This window comes from Solenopsis invicta, chromosome 4 (assembly GCF_016802725.1).
Source record: "Solenopsis invicta isolate M01_SB chromosome 4, UNIL_Sinv_3.0, whole genome shotgun sequence".
Taxonomy (NCBI): domain Eukaryota; kingdom Metazoa; phylum Arthropoda; class Insecta; order Hymenoptera; family Formicidae; genus Solenopsis; species Solenopsis invicta.
In genome coordinates this window covers 20634066-20659596 of record NC_052667.1, presented here as the reverse complement: position 1 = coordinate 20659596, position 25531 = coordinate 20634066, and the positions used below count along the sequence as shown (strand labels likewise).

Sequence of the window (25531 nt, the reverse complement as noted above, 5' to 3'; positions counted from 1 at the left end):
GACAAGACCTCTACGTAGTTCAAGAAAAATCGCACGAAACTTGCGCGAAATATTGGTGGAGGAATTTCTTATACATCAATAATCTGTTCGATTACAATACAATGGTATAAACCACTAGTTAAATCAAATATTATTATATATCTGTTTAAGATCATGCTCGGAAGTATGTGTTACGTCCTGCGGAGTAACGATTCTTTCCTTCGCAACCAACGGATATTCTAATTAACGGGCGAGCGACGGTGATCTCACCCCGATCCCAAGAATTCGGTGACTCTCACGGCAATAACCGGATGTCGGAAATTAAGTAGTTATAAATTCATCAATTGAGGAGATCTGAGGTGACACCGTTGCTCGATACCGGAAACACTCAAGATAGTAAAATCAGGGATCTGGAAGACGCACGTGTGCATCCCTTTGAGTTCTGATGCCCGACACCCGCATAGCAACAAATCAAAGAATTTTTTGACATTTAATGCTTCTGAGAGTTCAATTGTCAAACCTGCCGCTTTCTCGGATAACAATTACCGAGGAATATTAAAAAGTCGTAAAAGTAAATATTGCACGTGGGTGTATTAATGAATAAAGTGGTGCACACGGCCCTCGATGGGACAAAGGGAATCATAGACGAAAATTTGTATAAATAGGCGCGTTTTCCAGCGGAGCGCGCAGTCTAGTTTTGATCATTCCGAATCGCAGTTCCGTGGCATCTTGTATGTCGAGTTCTGCGACTCTCGGATCGCGGCCTTTAAACTCGTACGGAGTGCAAGTCTCGGTCGAAAGAAAAAAAGTGCCATTCGAAACGTCCCTGGTTGGGATCTGCAGACCACTGTCCATCGCACGCGCAATCCCTCCGACCGGACCTGTCATCTCCCGCTGAGTGCGGCCCAGTTTGGAGGCCTGCGGCTCCGAGAGTATTCCATTCACTATCACCGACACTCACACATTCAGCAAGTAGTAAGTCCAGAATTAATCACCTAGTTTATTTCCGCTCTTGATTTTTTTTTTTTAACACCTTTTCTCTCTTTACGAAGGATTTTTGTAATAAATATAATATATTCATTAAACTTATTACTCTCCCCTCTCATACTCTCTCTCTCTCTCTCTCTCTCTCTCTCTCTCTCTCTCTCTCTCTCTCTCTCTCTTTCCTCTTTGCAACATTTTCCTTCTTCTTGGGATTTACTCACAAGAGGAGATCCGGAAGAATCTTTTTATTACTAATTTTTCCTTCTTCTTGGGATTTACTCACAAGAGGAGATCCGGAAGAATCTTTTTCACTAAATTTCCTTCTTCTTGGGATTTACTCACAAGAGGAGATCCGGAAGAATCTTTTTTTTTTACTAATTTTCCTTCTTCTTGGGATTTACTCACAAGAGGAGATCCGGAAGAATTTTTTTTTACTAATTTTCCTTCTTCTTGGGATTTACTCACAAGAGGAGATCCGGAAGAATCTTTTTATTACTAATTTTTCCTTCTTCTTGGGATTTACTCACAAGAGGAGATCCGGAAGAATCTTTTTCACTAAATTTCCTTCTTCTTGGGATTTACTCACAAGAGGAGATCCGGAAGAATCTTTTTTTTTTACTAATTTTCCTTCTTCTTGGGATTTACTCACAAGAGGAGATCCGGAAGAATCTTTTTATTACTAATTTTTCCTTCTTCTTGGGATTTACTCACAAGAGGAGATCCGGAAGAATCTTTTTATTACTAATTTTTCCTTCTTCTTGGGATTTACTCACAAGAGGAGATCCGGAAGAATCTTTTTATTACTAATTTTTCCTTCTTCTTGGGATTTACTCACAAGAGGAGATCCGGAAGAATCTTTTTTTACTAATTTTCCTTCTTCTTGGGATTTACTCACAAGAGGAGATCCGGAAGAATCTTTTTATTACTAACTTTTCCTTCCTCTTGGGATTTACTCACAAGAGGAGATCCGGAAGAATCTTTTTATTACTAATTTTTCCTTCTTCTTGGGATTTACTCACAAGAGGAGATCCGGAAGAATCTTTTTATTACTAATTGTTCCTTCTTCTTGGGATTTACTCACAAGAGGAGATCAGGAAGAATCTCTTTATTACTTCTGTTTCACTCGTAAGAATTTCTTTCTTCCTAGACTCACTCGAACCTTTTTAAACTTCAATCTCTTTCTCTAGTTTCACTCGAACGCTGTTCGAGTTAACCCGAAGGAGGGTTTAAAATCTAACCTTTCGATAAACACAGAGAGAAACGGAGTTTTGCTTTTTTTTAGTGAATAACAATAAAACCCCTAAAATCCACAAGTACAAGTCCCGAGCAGCCGCGAAGCACCACCGGAATCGTCACAATCGCCGAATCCGCCGCCTCAAAGCTATCGAGGAAGAGATAAACGACATCGCCGCCCAAGTTAACTTACTTTGCCCCCCGATCTCGTACTCCCCGGTAGCGCCGGAGGAAGAGCGACTTCCCCCGTTTGAATTTCCCCCCAATTCCCCCATAGATAACTCTCCTCGCCCCGATTCCCCCGACTCTCAGTTAACTTATAGGATCTTCCCGGACTCTCCTGTTTCACTCTCTCCTCTTGGATCTCCGATCCCTGTTACCCATGACCTGGTGGAAGACCAACCTCCTGCGGACTCTCCTAACGAAGGGCCGTGATCTCGAGGAGGAGGAGGAGGAAACTTATTCAACCCCTCCGATCCTCGGATCTCACGATCTCGAGGACGAGAATCGTTCGCCTAGCCCTGCGCTTAGCATAGAGTTCGTAGAGGAGCTACCACCCCTTCCCCCACGCTGCTACTTTGCCCCTGGTCCCCTTCAGTCATTGGAATCTGTTTTGTCGGTACTTCCAATGTCCTCTGTCCCACTCCCTCCTGGCGCGTTCTCGCTCGGGCCCGAAGAATTTGATCTTGAAGCGGTCCGTGCCTTCCTTTGCCGTTCTCCCCCCGACTCGCTCATTCCGGTGTATCTTCCCCATACATACCCAAGTTATTATTTAGTCCCTAAACTAATATTCTTAAATCATTTCCGCCCCAACACCGCTGTATTAAAAGAACTTCCAATGTAAATCGCACATCTACATCCACATATACATACACATATATATATATACATATGTATTTATATAGTTAAGAAAATTATAAGTAGTAATTATCCGATAATAAATCAGTTGTATAGTATACTCCACATTGTAATTGTTTAGCTTAAAAATTATAGAACGCCTAGTTAAAACCGATTTTATATGGATATAATATTTGATTTTACCCTTCTCTTAGTTTAACATTATAATTATATCATTGTAATTGTTAGCTTAAAAATATTAGAACACTCAGTTAAAACCGATTCTATATGGATATAATATTCGATTTTACCCTTCTCTTAGTTTAACATTATAATTATATCATTGTAATTGTTAGCTTAAAAATATTAGAACACTCAGTTAAAACCGATTCTATATGGATATAATATTCGATTTTACCCTTCTCTTAGTCTAACATTATAATTATATCATAGTCCCAGTTGTATTCGACATTGTAATTGTTCACTAAAAAAAAATTATAGAGGCTTTATTTAAACAGTTTTTTTTGTGAATATAAATCATCCTTTAAGATAAACAAATTTGTATTCTCATTTACTACTGATTGAAATAAACCAGGTACATAATTAATTGGTGCTAATTTCATAACCACGACCACCATCCCTTGCTCTTACAAGATAAGCACTAGGTCCAATCCCGAGGTAAAGCAATTAAGTTTGTTGCCTCAAAATAGGACCAAGGGACGCGGAGCATCCCGGATATCTTGCCATTGGGGCCCCCCGCTGCGGGCCCCACTGACCTATATCCCGGGTTGTCGACGCGCTCTCCCGTGCCGCACGTGCACATTCTCGAATTGTTACGTCCCTCCCTTCTCCCTCTATATCTCATCTACCCTTCTTTAACCCTGGACGTAACATATGTAAAAGATTACTTTAAATTGTTGATGGAATTTTTTTTATTTTCTCACAGTGGATGTCCTGGAGTCTGGAGTTGGTATCTAGCTAGTGATATGCAATTCTTTATAATCGGTCAGGCTCTCTTGATTTTGTCGTCTATGTAAGTAAAAGAATTGTTGCACTAAAAAAAGAAGTAATTTTACAATATTAAAATATTTTATTTCTGCCTTTGTTTTCCAAACACTTCAAAATGTTTATGTGTTTAAAGAGAACAGAAATAAAACATTTTAATATCTCAAAATTGAATGTTTCTTCTTTAAAGCGTGATCAAGAGATGTTACACACATATGTATTTACTGTGCATAAATCCGAATAAATATAAACTGCTTTCAGATATTTTTACACAGCTGTTGCCATACTAAGTATGCTTCTAATGCTCAATAGGATGCTTCTAGGGCTCAATATGCTTCTAGGGCTCAATACTACTAAGCGGTTATATTTCGTATAGTAATGAATATGTTCCAACGTAAGTTGCAAAGTCATCTTATTAATCGTAAGAGTAATTAAATAAATGTGTGCATTTCTGTTATCGCAGCATTGATGAATATGATAGACTTTTAAATAGCTTATACTTTCCACCGTAGGTTCGAATTGGTCCATATATTATTGGAATGAGTACAGGATATATTATAGTGAGACTAAACAAAAAGTTAAATTTAAAACGGGTAGAGTATTACTTACATACTTTTAAATATGTATAAAGAAACTTATTAAATATATATGTATTTTAGACAGAAAGTTTGAAAACATAAACAATAGTTGGAATAGCTATAAAGTATGTAAATTACTGAATAATCTTTAAAAAAAGCATGTAAAAAATAAGAATTAGAGATCGTTATTTATAATAAAGCAGGAAACGGATTTGCTTATTTAACTCTAGATTGAAATTATAACATTTTTAATATAATGTGTAAAATTTCAGAACACTGTAATTTTATTTTGGATTTTTGGAGCTGCTTGCAATATTTCCGTTTTATTCAGCCTGTACAACCGAAATATATCTATTTTGTCTACTGCCATCTACGTTGCATTGAGCAGAACAGTGTGGGCTATAGGTATAGCATGGCTTGTAATTGTCTGCTTTACTAAGCACGGAAGTTAGTATAAGAGTTTAATAATTTATTGATAAATTTTATATTATAATTAGCATAATTTTATTCTTATTTATCAAACACTTGACTCCATTACAGGCATCGTTAAGAAACTGTCATTTAAAATCTGGATTCCTGTTAGCAGATTAACATACTGTGCTTATCTTCTGAATCCTTTTATCATAAATTCAAATTAATCTAAACAGTGAAACATCTGCTCATGTAGAGCAGTGTTCTGTCCATGGTAAATGCATGAACAATGAAAACTTCGACATCGACAAAAAAACCGCTTATTGTCACAATTTTTATTTTTAGTTCACCACATCTATAGGATACATTGGAATTATTTATTTCTGTGCATACGGATTGTCCTTCATGGCAGAATTACCGTTTACCACACTAATGCAAACATTTATCCGGTCTCAGAGGAAAAATGTAAAAATCTCAAGATTATCATTTTGCAAACGTGAATGCGAAATGCAATATGTATATACATTCTCAGATAGCACATGGACATCCATTGGACATCAATCAAACATTCGTCTGTAGACATTGGGACGTCCAATGGATACTTAATTAGGGTCAAATGGATGGACGTCTGATGGGCGTCCATTCGAGATACGTTTGCAAATTTGCCGGACGTCCATTGGACATCCAAGACAAGTCATATTTTTATAATAAAACACATAATAACAAAATGACATGCACGACATCTCATCTGTCACGTTTCACGTATATTAGTTCTACTTTTGTCCGCGGAATGTCGCTACTGTCAACTCGGAGTTCTCGGCTGAGAAGTCAAGAGTCTTAATAGACGCCCAAAATCGGACATAGAATGGATGTCCATTTCATGTCCATGGACGTGTGGATCTAAAACGGATGTTCATAGGATATCCTGTGCTAACTGGGTTGTTACGTCTGGCGCATAAAAATTTCTTTTTTTTTCGAACCATCCGCATACATAAAATATTAACTTTTAAACCGTATAACAATTGCTTGTACATGCTGCTTGCAGCCAAAGGCTGATGTGGTAGCACTGCGGAAGTGCATCCCAAAACAAGGAGAGCGTCCCACTGATGAACCAAGAGGGCCAGCTCCAGGCTTGAATGACACGAACGATGAGCCGATGCAAGCGGAAGCGAGTATCGACAGGGAGAAGACTCCTGGAGATGACGATGACAGGAATCAGCCACAGTTTAGCATCAACCTAACCATACTCTTGTGCGAGAGCGTAATTCAAATACCGCGCGTTCCGGTTACCCTAGACTAAACGTGCCATGCCACGAGCGAGTGAATGCAAGTAAAATCATTAATAAAGTATCGCAATTCATAAAGCTCAATGTATTAGGATTTAGAGCCAAAATGGCGACGGAAAGTGTAAAGAGTACACACTTTCATAATGTATCTCACACATTAAGTGCAATTATTTACCATGAAACACCGTGAGATGCGTGAGATCTATTGTGTTATTGTTGTACTCTGAGAAATAAAACGATATTAAACATTTAAAAACATGCCTAATTTCGAATAAATTAAAACTTTTAGATTTTATAAGAATGTTTTTAAATTATTGTAGTACAGACTTTGTGCCCTCATGCCACAATATTGTTTTTAAACTTATCAAAACATTTATTATAGCACGCATCCATTTTTCCTTAAAAAAAGAAGATATTAATATTAACGAATTGAACACATATAATAGTAGAAGCGTTGCAATGAAATCTTATGTGAATAAGAACCATTGTAAATAAAATTGATTTATATAATTTATGATTTTCTTTCTTATTTAAATAATTCATACACATATGCACGTTTTAAATGTGCCACATGGCGCCAAAATGGCGGGATGATTGCGGTACATAGACTTAGGAAACTATAGACCAGTGCTGTCAGCTACTTGCGACTTTCGGCCGGATTTCTTGACGCACGCCTATTACTTTCCTCCCGTCATTCGCGCCTTAGCAAGTAATCCGGCAGCGCCGGATATTCGTAACTAAGGGCCGTCACTTCGTCTCAGGACTGTGCGTAATACAAAAATTTGAAATATCATAAGTTATCAGACATAATCTAATTGTCTAATGTCTAATAATAGTGCAAAAGTTACTAAAATTTTTGTTCAATTTTAATAATTGCATTTGAGTAATCTTTTATTACTATGTAATAATAATTGTCATAATATTGATACGTATATTTATTACTTATGTGTATTGTACAATTAAAAATTTGTATAAGTTATTTATTATTCAAAGCTTTTAATGCGTTCTTTTAATTACATTGATTTATATAAAAACATTATATGTTTATAAAACTAATTATAATATATAATTAAATTAAACTAAATGATAGGTTTCCAGATCACTCAAGAGATATTATTATTGAAACATTTTTAAAAAATGGTTTTTCTAGTAAGCTATTTCATCAACAAAGAATAAGGAAATAATTTGCGTAAAAAAAATATTTACAGAAATTAAAGCAAAGAGAAAAGAAAAAAGTATTTGAAGAATTAATGAATTAATTAACTTAATTTTCTAATCTGTTCATGTAAATTTATGAGAAATAAAATATTTAATATTAAAAAAGAAGATGTTCGCATCAGCGAAGTTAATGAAATATTTTTTAAGCAAGAACGCTTATCTATTTTTGTATATTTAAACTTTGAAAAGGGACATTCGAAATATGTGGATCAAAATATTGAAAAATTCAAAGACAGAAATTAACTAATTTTGGTTAATTTTATGTATCTTAAACTTTTAAAAAGACTTTACTTTCGTGTTTGAGAAAATGATATCTTACGGGCCCACTCCACGGACCTCACCTCGTCATCTATATTGCACGGGCCTAAGCCTTGTAACCGGGGCTCTCTAACAGACGGCGCATGCGCCACGCACCTACCCGGCATCATTCTCCGTGTGACTAACTCGAGCTCGCTCTCTCTGCGCCCGTACACCGACATGGACACACACATGTGTTACCAGGAGTTCTTAAGAAGATTGTCATTATTCATGCGATGATTCGTGCGCCTCGTCTACCATGTTTATGTAACAAATTAACATTAAAGCAAGTCAATACATTTTTTATACATTTCGGTCGTGCTTTAAGAAACAAATTATTTTGCAAATTGCATAATACTTTCGAAAATTATACATTTTTTTATAAATTGTTTCTTAGTCGTCTTTAATCATTAGCAAATTTTCAAAGCAAGTTAAATTTTTTCTTACTTAAAAATTACTAAAACACGTATTAAATTGAATTATTAAAGATTTAATTAAATGGAAGTATGGAATTGTTTTTCCACATAAGTTTCTTGGTGAATAATACAATTCATAACTTTAAATCTCAGGAACTTTGAATGTTGGACATCTCCTTTTTTTCATATAAATCGAGTGTGGTCCTTTAATCTCTTTAAATTCTTTTTAACCAAAAGGATACAAGAAATATTCTTTCTGTAAACCAAACATTTATTACGTTTACATTAATGTATTCTGTTTTAATAAATCTATCTGGGTTCCAATCTTATTTTCAATCGGTCTTTAATACCGTATTTTTGGTGCTGAAATCCTGATCGATTCGGATTTTTTTTTTTTTTTTTTTATCAGTTTTAATCGCACATTTTCGGCAAAGAATTTCCTTATTCTGATTGATCGATCAAACGCTTCGAAGCATCTGTAGCATCCGTTTGACAGTAGTCTATGAATACCAGACTTATTGTTAGACACATTTTTAAATGTTTACTTTAAAAAGTTCATATTAACATTTATTTTACTACTGTAAAATACCGTTTTTATACGAGACATTTCAACCGGTTAATAAATATATTTTTATACATCACATAAACGTTTGGGCTAAGCGTTTATTAAACATTAATTAAACGTAATGGTTCAACGTATACAAATTTTGCTTAGCGCACGTAAACAATAGAAAGCAGAACAGTGACTGTGTACAATAGTAGTTGATAAGTCTTTTCGCAGATGACAAAATAATCGAAAAATAAAGACAGATCTACGCGTTGGACCAAGAGCAATAGCCTGATCTTGCTCGAAAAATAATCTGCAGTATCAACGTCAAGGAAATTCTAAGATTATTATAGCATTCTCTTAAGATGTCTAAAAGATATTTTTAAGACTACTTTTGAAAAGGTGTCTTAAAGATATCTTTTTAGATGTCTTAGGCCCGGTTTTTCATTATCTGGTTAATTTGTAATTAAACTTAACCTGATGTTTTAACCAATGAGCTTCACTTATGGCATCATCATGGGTGAAGCTCATTGGATAAAACATCAGGTTAAATTTAACCTTAAGTTAACCAGATAACGAAAAACCGAGCTTTAAAGACTTACGTCCCGATATGAACTTTGCGCTGTATGGGTTGGAAGAGGCTTCGATGCAGTGTTTAAAGGACGTGCCGCTTGCCGCCTTCCAGGGGCATACGAACAGTGGAAGAAGCGTTAGAGGCGGGCGATTGATGCAGGAGGGATGTATTTTTAAAAATATTAAGTAATTCTACATATATTTACAATAATTTTTTTCTCTGGATGCATCCCCGATACTTAGAAAACGAATCACGTATTTTAGCATTTAATTACACATACTTCCTCATTATTTTTAAACTTGACCGTATTGTCACACGAATGTATGTACACTCAAGTGTTTTTTTGTTGTTTAATTTTTAATTTGGCTGTACACATTTTGAGTTGTGCAAAATTAAACAATAACACAGGATTTTGTTAATATGGTTTTTTAAACAAAATTTTTATACAAAAATGTTTCTTTGACAAATCGATTGTTATTCTAAAGAGCAGTATTCAAAAACATCAAAGATGTACATCTTATATTTGTTGTTTTATGTTAAGCAGAGATGAAATGATATTTCTAATGATATTTCTAAAATCTTTAAACGTAGAAAAATTTGAAATCAGGAAAATTCTTAACGATGCAAAATTAACAATATATTTATACTTTTTTAAAAAATACTGTTTTTTTTAATAAACTGATTTTTTTTTAATTATTTTTAGGCTAGCCATATTACCGCCACTTTTTTCTTCTACCGATTGTGCAATGCGTCAAATTTTTATAAATTGCGTCTTAAGTAATAAATATTTTATTAATTTGAGTTTAAAATCTGTTAAACAACATTTTGACGAATAGAGTTGTTCCAGTTTCAATATAAAATATTGATTATAAACAATGTTATTCAATAAAATGAAAATGGGTGCCATATTTATACTCTCTTTTCTTATATTATAAGATTTTTTAATAAACGGCCGCAGTTGGTCGATTTACTTTTTTCTTACACTTGTGGATAAGGCATTAAACATTTCAAGAAATGTTTAGTCACAGCCATTAAGAGTAAAAAAATAAGCAAATTGGCTAACATACGGTCATTTATTAGAAAATGACATAATAATGAATTCCGGTTAATCAATGGCTTTTTATTTATTAAATCGCTTTTTATCTATTAAAGCAAACATTATGGATAAGGAGTTAATACTATATTTAAGAGGATGCTAAAGTAACAGATAAACTTCCTCGACGACGATACTGCAGATTATTTTTCTAGCGAGACTATTATAGATTCTGCGAAATCTGCAAAGACCTACTTTTGGACACCATATACTGCTCTGTTTAAAACAGTTTAACTTCGCTGAGCAAAATGTGCATGTGGTAAAAGCACTTTATTTAATCTTTTTTGTTAGGTGTTTAGTCATAATTTCACACGGACAGTGTTATTTGTGCATGTTTTCTGAAGGGCGCTCTACTATCATTGTACGTACGAGCTACACAACTTCTGCATTAAGGTAAAGTTAACCTCAGATGACGGCTACACGAGTGAATTTTTAATGATTTATTAAATTTTTGTTTGATTTTTTTGTAAAATTGAGCACCTCTACTTTTCACTTCTCGCGTATTTCAATTCTTAAAAAAGTTTTTGTGATTCTGTAACGTCACTTCGAAGATATTTTATGCACTGTAAATGTCAATAATTCGCGGTACTTTAGAATCCCCTTAATGTGATTAGTTAGTTCTAAAGGTAAGAATAAATCATAATCATTCTACTTAATTGTTTACTGTTAGTAAATAAATGCGGTTAAACAAATGTTTACCCTCAGTAGTTTTGTAATAACATCACGCACAGAGAAAGAAATTATTTTCATAATGATATAATTGAACATCAACATTTTTAAAAAAGGAAATAAAAATTTGTAGTAAAAATTTTTAAATTGTATTCCTTTTCTGTAGCGTTACAAAATCATATACATATTATATTGTTCTTTCCTTTTGCTGCTGTATATATTTTATTTCATATATTGCCTATCATTGCGTGCTGTACCTTTTTTATTCTTTTTTAAATAATATTGTATAATATATAAAGGTAAGCTAATCTTATTCTTTACTAATTTTTCAGATTATTAAAGAAAAATATTAGTTTACGTTTTTATCGATGTTACTCGATCAGAATGCCTTTGGATTTAAGTTCTATATCTAATCTTATCCCTGAGAGAAAGTCGAATGCAGTTTACATACCTTTTATGTGTATGTACGAGGACAGTCCGATAAGTACTTACAATTAGCCTACAAAAGAAAAACGAAAATTTTTGAAAAGTGACGATTTATTTCTCAACATAGTGTCCTTTTAGCTCGATACACTTGACCCCGCGATGCACCAACTTCTTTAAAAACAATGCACAGCGGTGTTATTACGGTAAAAATTGCTGCATAGCTGCTTGCATATTCAACGATGGTATAACTTCAATATACAAATAATAAGCATTATGAGCATTTCTCTCAAACCAAATGCACACCAATATGCTACTCGCAAAGATGATCGCCGCATAGCGTAAGCCGAAGTAAGCACGCAGGAACAGACGAAAGAAGCGCGAATACGTCGCCAACAACAAAATTTAGACGATATGTGCATCGCATCTACTGCAGAGGACTTGTGGCCCTAGAATTGACAACTCTGTATAAGTTAAAAGAATTTCATGTTTTATTAACAAAAACATATGTTGAATATTCAAACGCGTTTTTCTCGAAACATTTTTCAAACTAGTACCAGAAATATCTCAACAACCACTAAACCAATTTGCGTGAAATTTATACTGGCTATTCTACACATGATTATCTATCGTGTATCAGAGAAGTTTTTTTAGACCTCATAGTTTTTTGGGGGAAACGAGAAAACAAACGGATTTTCTTTAAAAATCGCAACTTTAAGTTTAAACGCCTGCCATTTTGTCAAAAATTGATATTTATGAAATTGGCTCCGACACGCCAAAGATATTATTATATATTTTAATATTTCATAAATATTTTTTGTTTCAGTTGATTTTTGGCGAAGATACATCTGTGACCATTTTGGACGATTTTTGCAGGGCTGCCTCTTCACGACGCCATATCTCTGTCATTTTGCGCAATTTCTTAATAAAAAAAGTTATGAAATTTCTTTAAAATGTATATTTTTAACTTAAAAAACTTTAATTTGGTAACTCCAACAGTTTCCAAAAAGAATTCCAGAAAGTTGCCATTTTTTGGCTTCCTAGGTGTATATGTCCTCTTAAAACATCAATGCAAGGCAATCTTCATATATGTATAAATTGAACTAAATAAAATTTACCTGATTTATTTTATTTTTTCAAAAACTTTATTTATGAAAAATTATATTGAAATAAATTAAATAAGAATAAAATCTTTATTTCAATCACTCACAAAAATAAAATATATCTTCCATATAGAATATTTATAAACAAATAGAAATAAATTTTTTTAAATCAGATATTAAATCTTATGTTTATGAATATAGAAAGAACCGAATCAATAAGAAATTGAAAATAACAAAGAAATTTAGCAATAGATTTATCACAAAAACAAAATTCTTTAGAATTTACTGTTAGAGATCACAATTATTTCTAATTGTCTTTATAATCTTTTTATTTAAAAAAATCTAATCATTTAAGTTTAATTTAACTTTGAAATTTAATAGTAAAAATTGTACTAAACTTGAATTATAATTGAGTGAAAATACACCCAGTAACCTTCCTAAATTCATTTATCACCTTTGACAAAAAAAATAATCTGTGTAAAAGTGCAAGACGTCCGTTATTCAGAAATAAATTTCAATGAATATAATAAATAAAATTTATTTATAAACTGATTACATCGTAAAATTAACTCGGATACTAGGTAGCGTTAATCGCATAATTCGGTATCACTTATTGACTGTACTTAAAAATGCGCCGAGTATAAAAATGCATGTTCAATTTTACGCATTATTGCGACAGTGAGAATTATCGAGCCATGACATTTATCTTAGCATAAATCATTGATACCGTTACAGCTGAGGCTATTTTACAAAAGTTAAAAGCTTTCTTCAAAACACAATCTTTAATTTATGTTCGTTTCTTTTTGCCTTGAGACAAGAAAAACGGATGAACAGAGTTTTTGAACTCAAGTGCAAAATAAGACCGAAATTTTTTATCTTATAATTAAGGAAAGACTTGAGGTTTGTATTATCAAAATAAAGACAAAATTTTCCAATTTAATTCCGGGAAAGGAATAAATAAACACAATTTTTCATTTATATGTGTTAATTAATTAAAATAATTATGTGTATAATTATTTTAATTAAATTAAGTAATGCATTTTAAAATTATTTAATTTAAGTTAATGTAACTTAAACATTTAAATTAATTTTTGATTTATATAACTTTGAACGTAGCTAAGTTAATTTTACAGCCATTAACTTTAACTTACAATTAGTTAAGAAAAAAAACTAACTTGCTCAATTTTGCAAATACAGTAGTAAAGAACATCTGTAAATGGAAAACTTTGTGTTTATTTATTCTTTGTTCTGAAATAAATTCGTAAATTTTGCCTCCAATTTAATCGTACAAATCTTCTGTCCTTCTTACAAAAGCAAAAACTTTTCGCTTGCTAGAATACAATTTTTTCTCTTTTTCTTCGATCACACGTCTTCACGGGTATCACCATTTGCTATTGAAGTATATCGCACTCTTTTGCTGACTGAGTCGAGCACCGGCTCGATTTTCTTTTGAAGTTTTGCCCTTTGTAAGTAAACCAAAGCGCACACCAGAGCGACTAGCACTATCGAGAGGAAGCAAAGTATCACCGTTGTTCCTTGCCTGGTGGAAGTTAATAACTTCGAAGCACAATTCTTCGTCTCATGAAAATTATGCTGTAAATTACCTAACAAAAGAAAGTGAGTATATATTTTGGTGATCATATTTTTGGTTTACGAAAAAGCATTATTATGTAATTATAATTATTATAATTATAATATAATAGTAATTATTATATTATTATATTATTACATTATAAATTTGTGTATTTGATTATTAAAGAATTACCTTCGTAGCATTTTAAGTTATTCTTATTTCGAATGAACACTTTCGTCTTCTTCATCCACTTGATGAACGGATTGAGCTTGCAGGAGCATTCGAAAGGATTGTCGGAAAAGTCCACGGTTACGGACCAATCGTGCTTGGCGAGATTGTCCATGGTATGAAGATCGCGATCGAGAACCCTCGTGAACTTGTTTCGCCGAAGGTCCAGAAAGCGCAGATGGCGCAGGCACGACAGATTGAAGTGCAACGCGTTCAAATCATTATCGCCAAGATGAAGATCAAGAAGATTCGATAATTCGCAGAATACTTTGACATCTCGAAACTCTGAGATCTCGTTCTGTTCAAGGTAGAGCTTTATCAATTGCGTGAAGTTGCTGGAAAAGAAATTGGAACAAACAATAATTGAATTATAATAATAATATATAATAATATAATAATATAGAAAAAAGGAAGATATTAAAAAACACTTTTTTGTTTTTTGATGATAACTTAGTAAATATGTATTAACGCGACATATTAATTTTAAACAACGCTAGTTTATTAGAGCCATTATAAGTTATTTTTTAAAGTTAGTAACTTGTAACTGTAACTAGTTATTTTTACAAAGTAACTTTCCCAACCATGATATATGAAGTAATTTAACTTTATATTGAAGGCTGGTGTTTGAGTAAAAAGTAAAACAAATTTATTCGTTAATCCTTTATACTTCGATTTCTTACACCAAAAATATGTAGCTTTTCAAAATTTTATTTCTTACGTTAAGCTTATATAGATCTTGTCTTAGATGTAAGTAACATTTTGGCACACTGCATAAAATTTACATTATTACCTTTTAACCTTTAATAAAAGCTTCATGAAAGCTATTATTCTATATTATGTGCTATACTCATTTTTACATACAATATGTTTTACCTCAATTACAAAGTAAACTGGCTTGCCCGATAATGTTAGCATATCTAAAACTTAATCGAATTAAAATTATTTTCTAATACAGATTAATTTAATAAGTAATTAAAAAAATTTACATTCATTAATTAATTAAAATTATGTCTCTTTGTAAAGTAATAGTCCCACAAATTGAAGCTAAAATATATTGCCGTGATAACATAATTTTAATTTATTACTGTACAGAAAAGAATTAAATGTCAACTCAACAGTTTATTGTTTCATATATAAGCAACAATATAAAATCTTCTTGGAAGAATTTATGATTTTAAATAGACATAATTTGCTTAGATGGAGAAAATTTTTTTCTTCGTGTAAGTGCTTTATTGCCGTGATGACATAATTTTAATTTATTATCAAAAATTGTAATTCGAATAACATTATTTTTTAAACGAATATTTGTATCCGAGTAAATTTCTTTATACAATTAAAAATTACAACAGCGCGCAACGAACCGCGGTATCTCGTATACCGGCCGTATAGGCGCAAGGGATATCATTTCTGTTAGTTTCTCGAACGCCTCGATTCCGTGTCTTCTCTCTCGATCCAGCGTCGAGCGAGGAAGATGCGGTATCGAAACGCCCCCCACTACTTTCTGCCGGCACCCCGACCTCCGCCGCGATACCAAGAAATGAAACACGTACGTGCGCACTTCGCGTAGCTCGCGTATGTACGGCAGCCGAGCGTCAGCTCGAAGAGACACCATTAAGAGGATGCTATAGTGACGGGAATTACAGACACATTACAGTGTTCATTAATTTTCGAATTGGTTCTACAGATCACAAAATCCTTTTACAGAACAAAAGTACGCACCAAAACAAAGTGCGGGCTGGTAAATTTTACGAGAAAATCGAACAAAAAGTTAAAAATTTATTTATCTTCGGCTCGTGGATCTGTCAACCGAGATTAAGTTTTGTCATTTACTAACGTTCTGTAGCTCGTATGTATGAAATGAGACCAGGCCGCACTTTAGAAAACTCTAACGAACAACACTGACTGTGTGTCATTCCAGTCAAAAGCCTTAACAAAAGAGTTTAACATGTAAACAGCTGTACGTGTACAAATTTCGCTTAGCGCACGTAAACAATGGCAAGCAGAGTAGTTACTGTAGTTGATAGGTCTTTTCAGAGATGGCGAAATAATCGAAAAATAAAGACAGATTTATGCGTTAGACAAAGAGCGATAGCCTGGTCTCCCTCGAAAAATAATCTGCAATGCCGACGTCGAGGAAGTTCTTCGGTCACTATAGCATCTTCTTAAGAGGATGCTATAGTGACGGGAATTACCGACACATTACAGTGTTCATTAATTTTCGAATTGGCTCTACAGATCATAAAATCCTTTTACAGAACAAAAGTACGCACCAAAACAAAGTGCGGGCTGGTAAATTTTACGAGAAAATCGAACAAAAAGTTAAAAATTTATTTATTTTCGGCTCGTGGATCTGTCAACCGAGGTTAACTTTTGTCATTTACTAACGTTCTGTAGCTCGTATGTATGAAATGAGACCAGGCCGCACTTTAGAAAACTCTAACAAACAACATGACTGTGTGTCATTCCAGTCAAAAACCTAACAAAAAAGTTTAACATGTAAACAGCTATACGTGTACAAATTTCGCTTAGCGCACGTAAACAATGGCAAGCAGAGTAGTGACTGTAGTTGATAAGTTTTTTCGGAGATGGCGAAATAATCGAAAAACAAAGACAGATTTATGCATTAGACAAAGAGCGATAGCCTGGTCTCCCTCGAAAAATAATCTGCAATGCCGACGTCGAGGAAGTTCTTCGGTCACTATAGCATCCTCTTAAGGCGATGCTGGACTGACGATGAAACTCACTCGACGTCGGTACTTCAGATTGCTGCAGATTTTTCTTCTACGAACTTTGGTTCGCGCATGAGGCAAAGAGTAAGGGGAATAGGCTAGCGCTCTCTGTCAAACGCACTCATCTTCCCTTGTTCTTTTGACTTTAGCGCCTCTAATGCAACATCAAGAAACTAAACTAGTGCTCTGTCTCACTCAGTTTCACTCTTCACCGATTCTCACATCGATTCTGCACGCACACATAAACACGATATTTTTGATTGGAAATATCTTTTATCTAAAGCTTCTAGGATCGTTTTGAAAGCACACTAACAATCTTACGTGTAATTCACAGTACGCTGGATGGTTATTTTGTAGGTACAAAGTTTAGAACTTTTATAAGCAATATATATACTGTCACGAGACTACTGCAGAAGCACATAGTTTTGCACCTTTTTTCCATTTTTCGTGTCAAATTGTAGCCAGCGTATTATGTTTTTGTCAATACTTTAATTGTAAAGAAGGATTTATCATTCTGTGAATTCAATAAAAAGTTTACTGAAATTAAAAATAATAGTGTTCAGTCGGTATCTCCAGCATCGCCTTAATTCCGGTGCATGTACATGCGTGCGTGTGTGTGTGTGCGTGTGTCAAAAGAAAGAAAAGCAACTACTAGACTCGTTCGGCGTCAGTATCTTTTCAGCTTCCAGTGCGTTCATATCTTGTGATTAAAACAGTCAAAGATAATTACAATCTTATTATTGTAATACGGCCATATTGACGGACGAGCCTGAGTTCAGCTTGTTTCAGATTGTGTATTATACGCTACTGTATTATTTCAGCTGTTTAATTCTGAAATTATAACACTTGGGAACACGTCATTAATACTACGTATAACATCACGAGGTAAATTAAATCTTTTAATACATTTATAAATAAATCAACAGATTATTTCTTACATAATTATTTTGCACATAAATATTATTTCCTATAAAAATATGTATGAAATACATATATTTGAAATATATTATGTACAATACATTTTATATTTTATATTTACATACATTTTTTAAGAGCATTTTGTATTTTGTATTTAAATACTTTCCTGAATTTTTATATTTTGAATTTTATTTGTTAATACATTTACATTACGTAAAAAATTTGTTGATGAAAATTAAAACCGCCTTAGTCAGAAATGTCTATGGACATGGAATTATTCCATCATTGTTATTTGCTAAACATTAAACAAGAATAAATAATACTTGCGATTGTCGCAAAAGTTTAATTTTTACATAAATAAGATGAATATAATGTATTAAAAACGATAATGTATTAGAAGCGTAAAAATGGCGTTTACGCGAAGTTATGAGGCGTATAAACATGGTGTATTGTGCAAGACCATGCTCTTTTTCACGTCGATACAATGAGCAAAGTAATATTTTATTAACATTTTAAAAAACATTTTTCGTTATAAAAAAGAAATGTTTTACAAACGTTACAGTTTCGAAAATTATAAATAACTCAATATTTTTCAGAAAAACCAACATATTAAATTTGTTTTCAAAATTTGATTAAGTTTTTATATACATATTATAGCCAATAAGTGACATGGACAATCGGGTGTTACCCACAGCAACATGTTTGTTTGTTGCTGGCATGTTATTCGCAATTATTTCAACGTTGCTATCAGAATTTCAAACCTAGAAACAATCTAATAAAAAAAACAATATAATACATTAATAAATAAGTAAAATACAGAGTTGTATAATAACGAGAACGAAAGAAAATTACAAAAGAAAAAATATATTTAATTTTTAATGCAAGGTAATTGTTACATATTTGCATTGCAAAATGGAGTATAAACTAGAGAATAAGAGGCACGCGAGTCGCACATATAAGTCACGCGTCGAAGGCGTGTAAGATGCGCCGGAGCGCGAGTAGAGAGCAGGGACAAAGGATCGAGGATTCAGATAGTCGTCGACCGTCGTACGAGAAACCATGTAATTACTCCGAATATTCCGCGAGCTGTATCACACCATCTTATCCAATAAATATATAATTATATTCCTTAAGAAAATATAACAGTAATTTAATAAATACTAGAATGCTCATGCAATTTCATGCAGTTTAATAATTGTATATTAGTTGTATCAATAAATCTACGTGTATTTTTAATGTTGAAAATAACATATCCTGTTTTACATGCTTTTACGAATGCTATGCATCAAATTTTCCAAGTGTTATAACACATGGTTGACAAAGTGCACATGAATATGGTAACCAAACTAAGCTAATTAGACCGAATGCGCGTTATTAAATCTATTTTTGTCTTCCTACTTTTATATAATGTGTATTTTTTACTTTCCTCAAGAAAAATTTGCTTTGCTCTGCCAGATCTGCGTCCAAATTATTAATGTAATATAGTATTTTGAACGAATTCACAACCCAAAATTTTGTACACCAATGCCGATTTTTTGGAATTGCTGTAAAACACTGCCGACATTTTTGTACACTGCCGACAATGCTTAGTCAATGCCTACAATACCGTCAATCCTATATTAAAAGGCAATGCCATGCAATTATGAACACTACCGCGTACTGCCCATTATCATACGCCAATGCCTGCACAAGAATTCTAAAGCTTTCCCGAAGTATTCTACACAATTATACAAAAAACTTCTAAAAATTTTATTTACAAACTGTGTTTATACATTTTAATGTAATTGCACATTATTATGTGATGTCTTATGCATATAACTTCAAACAATGGAACACTAAAAATAATAATAAAAATAATCAAAGTAATGAAATTGAAACTTGATATTGTCTATGTTCGTAATTAAAATAAATTTTAAACATTCTTCTTTAAAAATTCTGTACATTTTACTGTAATTGCACATTATTATGTGATGTTTTATGCATAGGTATACTTAACGTTGAACAGTAGAACATTAAAAATAATAATCAAAATAAATTTTAAACATTTTTTTTTAAACAATCTATACATTTAAATGTAACTGCGCATTATTATGTAATGCCTTATGCATATTATACCTATAAACAATAGAACACTAAAAATAATAATAAAAATAAACTTTACATTCTTGTTAATTACTTATCTTTTTTAAACATCTTGTACTTTTTTTAATTGCACACAAGTCGTATCTTTTAAGATTGAATGGACTTAAGCTTAAAAGCGAAATAGGTCCATAAAAAATGTAGAACTGACTGTAACATGTTCATTGAAATTAATAAGATTACAAGAAAAGTAGTTGATATAGTTAGAACACATATTGTATAACTAAATGTAATTACTGCATGAATGCATGATCATAGTAATTGTAAAAACAAATTATAATTAGTTGCTATGTAACGATGCATGTCTTATTTATAATTACGATCTTCTTCACTTCGTTATCATCTCTCGTTGTAACAAGACGTTCTATAATTTACTTCCTACTAAAATAAAGTTATTACTACAAAATAATAGTAAATTTATTTACATAACTAACAAAAAATATAACATTTTTTGACCTGTTGCACGTCTTCTTGTTTGAGCCAGTTAAAACTGTCCAAATTTTGGTACAAAAATTTTATCTGACACGTTGCCTCTTCGATTTTTATTATTCTTCCTATGTACCACTGATCATCATAGTATACTGCGTAGTATTTTTTTTCAACGATGGCTATTTATTGCTTATTTGGGGTCTCCGAATCAGAGCTACTGTGTTCTGCCACATGTTCACTACCGTTGCTTTCAAATTCTGAAATGTAGTCATCTTCAGTTTCCGTTTCACTTTTTTCAACTTGCTTCTCTTCCAATTTACTTTTGTATTCTTTGGTTTTATAGATTTCTTTATTCTCTTTCGACTTTTTAAACGTTTTGTTTTTGGAAGGGTTTTTTGAGAGCCTATTCTCTTTACTCTCTCTAGCCGGTCGGCAGACAAACAACTTTTGTTTTCGGTAAAAAACCAGCAAAGAGTTGATTTTTTTATAGTCATAGTTTTACCAGTCTTCAGTTTTATTTTTAAAACTAATTTATTTTTAATTGGAGTTTGACTAAAATCTTTCAAATCCAAATGATCCATGTTTTGAAAAATAGTTTTAGATTCAATAATATCATTGAGGTCTGTTTCGGAAATATACCCTGAATTTTCATTTGGTGATATATCATGCTCGTCGTTATCAGATTCACTCCGGTTGTCTTCTTGATCAAAATAATCAGCAGAGTCTGGCTTTATGTGTATCGTATAAAAAGCTCCTTCTGTAGCATTTATTCCTAACGCAAAACAATCAATTAGTGCGTCAGCTTTAGCGCGGAAAAGAATATCTTTGATTTTACTAAGTGTTATTAATTTCCCACGATCTTTTTCTGCTGTATTTCCCAATTTTGACGAACACTTTTCCCTCGGAAAGATAAATGAATCTCCTAAAATGAGTTACAAAGTAATAGAAAAAATAATAAAATAATAATAGAGTAATAAAATTTAATTACATTGTAATATATAAATGACATACTTAAGTTAGTAACGATTTCGTTTATCATCTGAATTCTGGACAGCTTTTGCAAAAGGTCTAGTATAGAAAAATTTACAATTGTCAAGTAAGTGCTTGTCATTGACCTTGTTTGACAAAATATTCGTTCACCGGCGGGTCCCGATAGCGCACATCCCGACAGCACACAAACCACTCACAATGGCAGATGCCTAGAGATTTTCCGTAGGTTGGGTTAGATAAGTCAAGATGATTGGTTGATGGGCTATCGGGATGTGCGCTATCGGAACCCTCCCTTCGTTCACAAGTTTGGCTTGAAAAGAACCAGGTTAAAAACTGTTCTGGGTTATCCTTTAGTTTAATTAGTAGTAAAATAAGCCCATGGCCTTTAAGCTCTATACATGTATACGTATTTGAAGTTATGAAGTTCTTGAAAGTAATCTTATTTATGTAGAGCCAATGTCTCCAGGCCCTCAAAAAAAATATTGTATACCACATATTATAAACTCGATCCGAAGTTAATGATTTGTTTAGGAAGGCTTCTTCAATTTTATTCATTAGGGTCAGGTATTGAAGAGTACATTTGCTACCAGGTATCAACTTTAAAGTGTTTCTTACTTTATCAGAAGATATTTTTTTGCGGCATTGAAGTTTATCTTATCTTGAGCTATAATTTAATAAAAAGTAATCAGAAAACAAATGTCTATGTGGCGAATCGAAATCCGCCACCAACATGCGCGCGCGCGCGAGCGCGCAGGCAAGCCGCGGGCGCCAGCGTGGGCGTGAGCACCGGCACTAGTTCAGGCGCTGCCGCTAGACGGCCGCTTTCTCGGGAGTTAAATGCATCCACCGAGCGCATATTAGAGAACCTTTAGGAGAGAGAATCGCCAAGGGGGGTCACGTGACCGATTCTGGAAATTCTGATTGGCGGAAATGTGCAAATTTTGCATTGCGACGTCAATGCGTTGACAGACTTCATCGCGAGGAACCATCGGTGGTTCCGTGTGATGCGTCGATGCGTGCCGACCAATGCATTGACGTCGCAATGCAAAATTTGCACATTTCCGCCAGCCAATCATAGAGTCCGTCACGTGACCTCAGTTGGCGATTCTCTCTCCTAGAGGTTTTTTAGCGCATATAATACGCGACCGCAACCCATCAAGCACGCATCCTCCGATCGAGGCTGAGCTCCCTCTGGGCCCTTCGATCTCGAGAATTGTCACCTGAGGTGCGCTCCTTTACGGGCCCTCTCTAACTTGGTGTAACTAAAGGTGCGCTCCTTTCCGACTCCTCTCTCTTGGTGTAACCCGAGGTGCGCTCCCTCCTGGGTCCCCTCAGAGCTTCGTGGCACGCCAAACTGCCTCGTCGACGTCTTCGACAGGACCGTCCCGGTCCATATCCGCATCCGGACTGTACGGGCTGCATCTGCCCCCACGATTACCAGGGTATTCCGATACCCGATCAAGAAGTAGCGTTTCTTCTCTGGAAGCTAGTGGAAATTGCGCTACGACGACACGACGATCCTCGACGCCGGTCCACCGCAACTGCCACGAGGAGTCAAGGAACCCAGACGTCGCCACCCGCTTCGACCACGTCCAGCGGCACACAGACGTCTCTTACGCCTGCCACGAGCACTCCGCTGAGGCCCAAGAGCGTCGTCATCGTTCCTATTGCTCCGTCACCGCGTTTTCCGCGTCCTAACATGCCAGGGCGATCTCTCCACACGGAGAAACGAGAGAAAAAGAGGAAGAAAAGGGACAAGCTAATCCGTAACATATTCGGCAATTGACTGATTTTTTTAGGCGCCTCCGGGCGCCGCCTAAGCCACTACCAAAGAGAATAAAGATCACATTTACATAAAATATATTTGTACCAAAGAGCAATTCTATTAAAGAACACGTGAACATAAAACGTTCATTCATTTCTGACGCAATAAGCTACCCCACAGTCTACAACTATGCCAAATCCTACACGGAGAGAATTTTCTCTTACCTTGAAATCATGGTAGTTGTGGGACAACATGTACCACCAAGAATTTTATGCTATCCTGATTAATATCCACCATAATAAAAATATTAATATCTAATTACAATTAAAATATAAAATATGTTTCATTAATTTTACTAAAATATATCTAGAAAATTTCAATAATTTTTCAAAATTTATCAATCTGCTTTTCATCACATTGTTTGTAAAATGTCTTTCGTATATTTTAAAAATTCTTTGGCAAGTTGCCAAGTTTGTAGTGAATTTAAGGATAAAATACAAAAAATTCTCTCCGTGTACTAATCAATTATTACATTCTACGATGAGGACCTCAATTATTCATAATTGAGATCCTCATCGTTAGAAATATGTGGTACACTATGAAATATTATCGTAATTAACCAATCAGTATTTACAATTCAAATCCGATTTACATAATAAATGGGTCTTTATGAAATTTGTCAACCATTTTCTCCAAATGTTCTAAAGAAATATTTTCACATCCCAGCTTCATAGTTAACCCTGGTTTTAGAAGCCTTGTCTTCATTTTCGTAAGGATATGTACTGTGTCTTGAATTACTGTCGCCTTATTGGTGTTAAAAGGCATCTAAAAAATTGAAAACAATATTATTCAATTGTCAATACATAAACAAATAAGTTATTTACCTGGAAATATGGAGAAAGCTCATTGGATGCATTTTGATCTGGAAAATTACTAAATATTTTCATTCCTTTCAAGCAACGGGTATTGCCATCAGAAGAAAAACTCTCTACAACAATTCCAAGTTTTGCAGCCTCTTGTATCAGGAAATTCTATCTGTGCACTACTTTTTTGTAAGTAAATTTATTGTCACTCCCAAACATGTAAAGACAAAAGCTAGCACTTTCTCTTCTAGAGGCTGCGCCATAAAAACGTAAGCATTATTGGATAAAATGCTTGTTTGAAACGCTTCTTGTATATCCCAGGCTGAATTTACAATAAATTTTTCAGTTAAAGAAAAGCCGGTTTCGTCATTTTTGTCAAGCACAAATCCAACCAGTTTGTTTGACTTTGGATCGTACTGTATTTTCTTCAACACTGCAGTTTGATCTTCGCTAATAAACACTTTTAATGGAAGTTTTCTTGCATTCAGAAACATTTTTAAATTGGCCATATAAAGAACGCCTTTTTGCACAGTTACATTTTTATTTAAAGTTCTCTTTAATGTTGAAAGAGATGGAAGAACATTCTTCAAATTGCTTTCTAAAGTCTCATAAGTAAGTTTATCTCCAATTATGAATAAGTACAAAGAAAACTTTATCAACTCGTCAGTAAACCTATTGTGATTCGAAGAATTGCTGTTATTTTGCGCAGAAGTCATAAGGACTATCAAAAAGTCACTCATATTTATATTTTTAATATGAAAATTATCTTTACATGACTTTATAATTGTGTTTCTAATTTTAATGTTCTCTGCAAGTATTTGTTGCATATGTTCCTTTATTTCAAGGAAAGATGTAATTTTTGCTTGATTTTTTGTAAGCCATTCTAGTCTTCTACAGTTTCTTTGTCGACGGAAATATTTTTCATCTTGCCACTTTGACTTTTTAGGAGTGTCAGCGAAAATAATGTTACAAAGCTTTAAGAAAACGGCAGAATTCTCCGCCTCAAAGGAAGTTTTACCGTTCTCAAAAAAATCCTGAATGATTAAGTCGTTAGAACCTGACGCTTTAGTGCTGTTTAAATTGGGGTCAGAATCACTGTTGAATTCTACAATAGAAGGACTTCCACCTACAGAACGATAAACGACAGCATTTTCTTACTCCGTAACAAAATCTTGGAGGCTGGACTCCAGATCAGCGTTGGTTTTCAAAGTAGACTGACTAGTTAAAGGGCCACTTATTGTAGA

The 25531-nt window shown here is 33.8% G+C and overlaps 1 protein-coding gene, 1 long non-coding RNA gene and 1 pseudogene across 4 annotated transcripts; 2 read left to right on the top strand and 1 right to left on the bottom strand.

The window, feature by feature from the left end:
* Nucleotides 1-2049: 2049 nt before the first annotated feature.
* LOC113005567 lies at nucleotides 2050-5765 on the top strand. 3 transcript variants are annotated; one of them, XR_005574483.1, is made up of 5 exons: nucleotides 2050-4066; nucleotides 4300-4432; nucleotides 4551-4631; nucleotides 4889-5492; nucleotides 5560-5765. It is a non-coding gene; the product is annotated as an uncharacterized LOC113005567 (long non-coding RNA). The 3 variants fall into 3 exon arrangements; XR_005574484.1 differs by having other exon boundaries at nucleotides 4300-4631; nucleotides 4889-5063; nucleotides 5157-5492; XR_005574482.1 differs by having other exon boundaries at nucleotides 4300-4631.
* An 8090-nt stretch (nucleotides 5766-13855) lies between these two features.
* LOC120357611 lies at nucleotides 13856-23318 on the bottom strand. The gene is made up of 5 exons (XM_039448456.1): nucleotides 23223-23318; nucleotides 22913-23081; nucleotides 21309-21591; nucleotides 14419-14789; nucleotides 13856-14257 (listed from the first exon to the last, which is right to left on the bottom strand). The coding sequence occupies exons 1-5, from the start codon at nucleotides 23316-23318 to the stop codon at nucleotides 14016-14018; spliced, it is 1161 nt and encodes a 386-aa protein (XP_039304390.1). The 3' UTR covers nucleotides 13856-14015.
* The window catches only part of LOC113003266, a 35295-nt pseudogene continuing 27622 nt past the window's right edge, over nucleotides 17859-25531 (top strand).

What these genes read in the sequence shown, in the direction of transcription:
- LOC120357611 (XM_039448456.1), bottom strand. Translation starts at nt 23,318, where the DNA reads ATGACGACGCTCTTGGGCCTCAGCGGAGTGCTCGTGGCAGGCGTAAGA. An exon ending in AAGCGGGTGGCGACGTCTGG is followed by an intron (nt 23,082 to 23,222) that starts GTTCCTTGACTC and finishes TCGTGGGGGCAG; the next exon opens with ATGCAGCCCGTACAGTCCGG. An exon ending in CGCACCTTTAGTTACACCAA is followed by an intron (nt 21,592 to 22,912) that starts GTTAGAGAGGGC and finishes AACTCATTTTAG; the next exon opens with GAGATTCATTTATCTTTCCG.